Source organism: Octopus bimaculoides, chromosome 17 (assembly GCF_001194135.2).
Source record: "Octopus bimaculoides isolate UCB-OBI-ISO-001 chromosome 17, ASM119413v2, whole genome shotgun sequence".
Lineage (NCBI taxonomy): Eukaryota > Metazoa > Mollusca > Cephalopoda > Octopoda > Octopodidae > Octopus > Octopus bimaculoides.
Window position 1 is genome coordinate 3553869 of NC_068997.1, and position 7041 is coordinate 3560909.

At 37.5% G+C, this 7041-nt stretch overlaps 1 protein-coding gene across 1 annotated transcript in view; it reads left to right on the forward strand.

The window, feature by feature from the left end:
• Positions 1-7041, forward strand: part of LOC106879239 (mucin-like protein) — a 77172-nt gene that overhangs the window by 144 nt on the left and 69987 nt on the right. Inside the window, exons 2-6 of the mRNA XM_052974115.1 lie at positions 830-972; positions 2191-2511; positions 4424-4631; positions 5503-5756; positions 6604-6808. Of these exons, the coding sequence (XP_052830075.1) occupies positions 830-972; positions 2191-2511; positions 4424-4631; positions 5503-5756; positions 6604-6808 (1131 nt within the window). The remainder of the gene's footprint in view (positions 1-829; positions 973-2190; positions 2512-4423; positions 4632-5502; positions 5757-6603; positions 6809-7041) is intronic.

The following is a 7041-nucleotide window of genomic DNA, read 5'->3' on the forward strand; positions in this document are numbered from 1 at the left end:
ATATATATATATATACACACATATATATATATATATATATATACATATACACACACACGTCAAGTGGTCGACCAGACTGTTAGATGTGTTGCTATGCATCGCTGGTCACAATGCGCTTTGCACCGTTTTAGCTTTCGAATTATGCCACCCTGCTGGCTAGGTGAGCAGGCCAACATTCTGTTGGATGAGAAATTTAGTCTGTCGCAGGGTGACCCATTTATACCTCAGTGGACTTGAGCAATGTGAAAAGAAGCGCTTTGCTCAAGAACCCAATGCGCCGCTTGGTCCGGTAACCGAACACACGATCTAGCGATTGTGAGTGCAGCAGCCCTTATCACTAGGCCACACGTCCTCATACAGTCACACACACACATATGTGTGTGTGTGTGTATGAGTGTATTTATGTGTGTCTGTACACGCACACTTTATATGTACGTGTGTATATGTGTGTGTGCGTGTGCGCGGGTATGTGTGTGTGTGTGTGTGTGTGTATGTGTGTGTGTGTGTGCGTACGTACACGCACACACATACACAAAATGAAATGATTCAAAAATCCCCTTAGCCTTAATGTGACTTAGCCTTAACAAGTGGACCCTGTTGCTCTCAGTTGAGTTTCTTAATGTCGGTCTCTTCTCTCCCTCTCTCCTTCTCTCTATCTTACTTTCCCATCTTACCCGCCACACCTCAGCCTCTACCTGATCCCCAGCTGCACTTTCTAGCAAGTCTTGTTACAACATAGAGCCATTCGGGATTGGCATTGTTGTCCTCATATATCTTCTATGTGGTAGGTGATGGTTTATCTTAATCTGGTTATCTTTTTTACCACCAGAACTGCTGCCATTCGGCTCTTCCACCAACGCAGGACTGTCAAAGAAACTGATTAAAGGCGATGACGTCATCAGCAACGCAATCATATGTAAAGTAGGTTTCCCAGCAATGATTTCAAAGGGCACAGTTTGGAAACGAATATGGGTAAGTGATAGACTTATTTTTAATCCTCCTCCTAATTCTCTTCTGGCCACGTAGAGGCGAAAAGAGAATGTGCTTGATTATTGATTTCATATTTTGGCACAAGGCCACAATATTAGGGGAGAAGGTAAATCGATTACAGCAACCCCACTGCCACCCCGCCACTAATCAAATGGTATTTATTTTATCGACTCACCACCACCACCACCACCAAAGGATGAAAGGTAAAGTCGACCTCGGCAACATTTGAGCTGAGGGCGTAAAGTCGGAAATGCCGCTAGGCATTTCGTCCTACATGGGTTCATGGGAATGATTCTGTCATCTCACTGCCCTAAAGGGTTTTAAAGGTTTGATTATTGATGACAAATAAGCAAGTAAGAGAAGAAACTGAAGCAATAAAGCACCACGTTAGAATCATTTACAGTGTTTAGCTACAGCCATTCAATTATTTAGCTACAGCCATTCAATTTCTGTGTTCGAAGTACAACCAGGTTTAGACTCTACTTGGTTGCTTAACCTGCAATAGTAACCAAATAGCCCACATAGTTATACCAATCCTAGTCTTGCAAAACAATAGAAAGTATAGTATCTACATAGAACAGGAGACACATGGAATGGAGAGTCGCTGAAGAGGCGACAAATCGTGTAACGAAAGATTTCCAGACAAAGGACATAAAATAAGATTAATAATAAATCTGAAGTGAAAAACGAATATATAGTGCGTGTGTTTATATTCATATGAGTGTATATGTACGTACATACATACATACATATATGCATACATATATCGTGTACTTTTCTTCTGACGAGCGGTCAGCAAACTGAGAAACAGTCTGTCAGAGAAATCCTCCACTCTTTTTCTGTACATCAAAATCATACAAGGAATATGTTTATAATTTTCTTTCCCAGCTAGGTTTTCTAATATTCAAATATATTTTATCCTTCTGATTCACACTATGTTATTCAAAGTTATACATGCGCATGCGTGTATGTGCGTGTATTTGTATGTGTATATGCATATATGTATAAAGCCATGTTAGTGCCGATGTGTGTGTCGATGTGTGTGTGTGTGTGTGTGTGTGTGTGTGTGTGTGTGTGTGTGCGTGTAGTTATACTTATGTATATTTAAAAGTAGGATTTGGATTCGATCCGACCATATTCTGTACACTTTTTTTAAAAAATAATTTCAATGCAAATCCTTCGCGCTTTGCTTTCGTTTAGATTCACACCGATGGTTTCCTGATCATAAAACAAGATGGCTTCAAAATCAATAAATTACCGAAGAAAGATATCGGTGAACAAGATGAAGTGATCATCGCTCCGTTTTGGGCAGATGCAGTGACCAGCAAACGTTTCCCGTCCAGTGCCGTATTCTATGATGTCTATGAAATGTGGCCTCTGAAGCGCATACGTACCGAAGAAGAAAGACTCTTCCTAAATCACATCTCAAAACGGTTGAATATTTCGACCTTCCAAGCTACCTGGGCATTGGTTGTTACTTGGAGGGACCTCCGTCCTGGTGATATCCTCAACCCGTCTGAGGTGAGTTCATTACACTAACATCTATTATTATTTTTTTTAACTTTGGTCAGTAAGAGTTATTTCCTATTTACTTCTATCTAGAAATCAGAAGAAATAACTACGATTCCCTTCAAACTTTACTTTTGTGACCTGAATCTATTTTCCATTACTTTTCAGACAGATTCAGCACTGAGTTTCTGAAGCAGAAATATCTGTATAGTAAATATTCTGCTCAGTACCACAGATTTATTTGTCAGTTGCTTGACCTTAACCACTCGAGCATGTCCCTTGGTAGATGACAATATGTGCATCACTGATGATGAGCAGGAGTATAGGGGGAGCATCATAGCCATATGTTGAGAGGGATTCTTTTGGGTTTGAATAAATGTAACAAAAACAAAGTTTGAAGGAAATATTAGCCATTTTTCATGCTTTCTAGGGGTAAACAAATATGAAAAAACAGTTGCTATCCAAGGACAAAAATCATGTTAGACAATGTTATTTTATTTATTCAGACCTAGAATAATGAAAATAACTATTTAGATATCATTCTCTTAATAAATCGAGTTTTCTATGGCAAATGAACAATTGTTCTACACTTAATATTGTAATTGCCTCATCACTGCTTTGGCAAGCCGATGTTTCACTTATGAAGTTATAGTATTGCAAAAGCATCTCCGGATTGTCTCATACAGCACTCAAAATAAATCTTATGGCTATGACACTTATCCTTAACAATTATTCACTCTTCTAATACAGTGCAGTTTATATGAAGAAACCGACGAAATTGAAGGATTGGATTGGTTCTAACGATTATCGAGGTTGGAGTAACATTATTGAATGCAAATAATTATCATAACTAGTGGTTGTTACCTATAATATTAGGTCATTAAAAAAATGACTATGGATTTTACACTATGTTATCACCATTACATAATAAGTATTATGTAATCATTGTTCATATTCATGAATCCAGCTCGTTATTTAAACTATAAAATGTTGAAACAGCTGTAACCAAGGAAGGTGCGCATTTTCTCCTGATGACTCCATACACATGCTAGCATCCGGTATGCGGAGCTTTCATCTGATAGCACTTGCGTCTGCAAGTTGTTTGCAAAGAATATATCAAACAGGCATCTTTCATCTAAATTATTAGCTGGAAAAAACAATAAACTATTGATGGATATTAATAATTCCGACGTTATAGTGAGAACAAGTTCATACATTAAATACGTTAGCACTAAATTACCTTTGTCAGCACAGAGCCGACATACATATTTGATAGTATTTACACCTCTGGTCTCAGTCACAAGATCAATAATTATTGCAAGTTCGTAGAAATATTATCATGAGATGAGATCGTAATGCAGTTTGGATTCCCGATTGAAACTAATTTCAGGGTAAAAAGCATGAATATTACATCATCTCACTTAAACATTTCAGCCTTCCATCAAATTCATGATCAAAATAAATATAAAGAAAGTTATTCACTGGTATCGTGGTGCAAGAAAGAGACTTTGGGTGAAGTAAGTCTACGATCCAATTCCGATTTCCAGTAAACTCATTAAGCCATCATTTTTTTTTTATTCATGAATTAGTCAGAGGAAGTATAAATCCTCCTAAGGAAAATTAGGGAGGAAACTGTGGGCCTAGTTGAATACACCACAAGGGAGCGAGCTTTGTAAAAGTCTAAAAGAAGTTTTAAGTAATGCGATTTAAGCGCAAGGGTACCCACGCAACAATTGGTGCTTTTAAACCGAGGGGCTTGCCTTGCTTATCAGCTAATCACAGACAATCCAATAATGACTACAGGAACAGTATTAATGCCACAGTTCTCCATTGTTGTCCTTAATAAACAAGAGCACCATGTCCAAACATTAAATAGAAAAAATGTTTGTAAACTCAAAGTGATATTGTGGTTGTATATTTCCAGAAAAATACATTCCAAGCTGTTTTGGTAACAGACGGTAGAGCCTCCTATGTCATTTATTTGTATGAAAGAATGGAATGGAAAACATTTAACTTACTCTACAGAGATGTAGTTGTAGGTTACAGAAGAGGCATAGATGACAGCAACTATTTTATGACTTCCATAAGAAACACAGATATTTTGCAGATCGACAAGATCAAAGGAAATACAGGTAAAAAGAATATAATAATAATAATAATAATAATAATAATAATAATAATAATAATAATAATAATAATAATAATAATAATCTTTTCTTTTAATGGCACAAAGCCTGAAATGCGGGAGGGGATAATAGATTTCATTGACTCCAGTGTTTCATTGGTACTTAATTTATTGATCCCGAAAGGATGGAAGGCAAAGTCGACCTCGGCGGCCATATAATAATCATAATAATAATGATAATAATAATAATAACATGCTTTCTAATTGATGTATCAATACCAGCAGATGACAACGTTTCCCTAAAAGAAATGGAAAAAACTTTCAAAATACAAAGACCTGGAAATAGAGGTAACTCGAATGTGGAATCTAAAAACAAACAATTCCTATCATAGTAGGTGCCTTAGGTATAATAAAAAAATATTCAGACAAATACATAACAAAAACACCAGGACTTACAGATATATATAACATACAGAAAATTGCACTACTGGGCACTGCACACATCCTAGGCAAAACACTTTCAATACAGTAACCATAAGAGCACCACAGCAAACCACAGCACATACCCAAGGCGCACAGAGCTGCGCTCGGTAGTGAAGTGAAAGCACGTTATAAAAATAAAACTACTGAACAATAATAATAATAATGAACCTTTTGACAATTTGGTGGGTGGAAATAGCCACGCTACTTGTGGCAACGTTTCAGGGTTCATAAAACAAATATTAGTGAATTTCAGGATCGGTTTAATCGACTAGGCTCCTCACAAATATCTTTCTTTCCATATAACCTACGTTACAAATTAATGTTGTTGTTGTTGAGTTGTTATTGTTGATGTTGTTATCACTGGCGTCATCATTGTGGTCATCTTCAATTCACAGGAATTTACGGGTGGTGGCAGTTCCCGCTAGGAGTAATTAAAGAAAAAGAAAATTTCGCACAACAATGTATGAAATGGTATTACGAGAATTCGGCACAGCAGCGAATCGAAGCCAGAAAACTCTCGGCATTGAGTACACCATGTCCGTGTAATCTTCTGCAAGCTAAGAAAGACACGCGCTTTGAAATGTACCAAAATTCCAACAATTGTCTCCGCCTGATGTTTCCTACCGATGGAAAATCTAAAGGTGTCAGGGTGAGTAAGATGTTGCCTCCTTAAATACACGATATGGTTTTACATTGTGAAGGCGCGTGGCTTAGTGGTGAGAGTAATCGGATTACGGTCGTAAGGTCGTAAGATCGTAAGTTCAATTCCCGGCAGCGCGTTGTATCCTTAAGCAAGACACTTTATTTTACGTTTGCTCCACTCCATTCAGCTGGCAAATATGAGTTGTACCCGTAATTTAAAGGGCCGGCCTTGTCGCATTCTGAGTCACGCTGAATCTCTCTGAGAACCACGTTAAAGGTATGTGTGTCGGTAGAGTGCTCAGATAACTGGAACCCTCGTCGTTGTAACCGACGGAATTTCAGTTATAGTCTTACATAACGGCAAATATGTTCCGATCTTTTGACCCCGCTTGTGTGTATATATGTCAATGCATTTATCTATGTATGTCATTCTTCAGTTTCATTTCAAGATTTCTTGCTAACAAAGAAAAGACCCCTTTCTAACCTAGGTCCAAGGCTCAATAGTGTACTTTTGTATGTATGTGTATATATGTGTAGTGTTTGGAATCAGTGCGTGTACAGGTTTGTATGTTTAGTTTTATGCATGTATTCTCATGCGAATATATACCTAAATGATAAACATTTGAAAACTTTTATAGATTTTATAGATGTGTATGCATGTACATATTATGTGAGTGTAAATCTGTGTATGGTTGTGTGTGTGATGCATGGTGTGTGTATTTATGTGTGCGGGCGTGTATGTGTAGTGTGACGTGTGGAGGCATGAGTTAGCACGTTTCAGTGTCGAGGGTACGTATGTGTGTTTTGTAATTGTTTACTTCCAAGTTCAACACAACTCATTTCTTCGAATGCAGATCTGTTGCTATGATTATCAAACAAATGCCTTGAAACCAACTGACAGTCCATTCTTCATCAATGACCCAACAAATGCCAAAATCAAGTGGATTGAAGAAGACAAAAAACCTGTGGACGTTTGCTGTTCCTTTTCTGCTTACTGTTCGCTTTTCAATGAAGTTCGCTCTGTGTCCGATTGCAGCAATTATGTGATGCCCGTCGAAGGTTAGTCCACTTTCTTCATTGTTGATCATCACTGTAACCATGCGCAAACAGAAATACATGCATACACATTCAAATTATCCATTTACATATATATATATATTTATATACCTATATGTACATGTACACACACTAAATGTATGGATGTATTTTTATGTAATTATGTGTGTGTATGTGTGTGTGTGTGTGTGTGTGTGTGTGTGTGTGTGTGTGTGTGTGTGTGTGTGTGTGTGTGT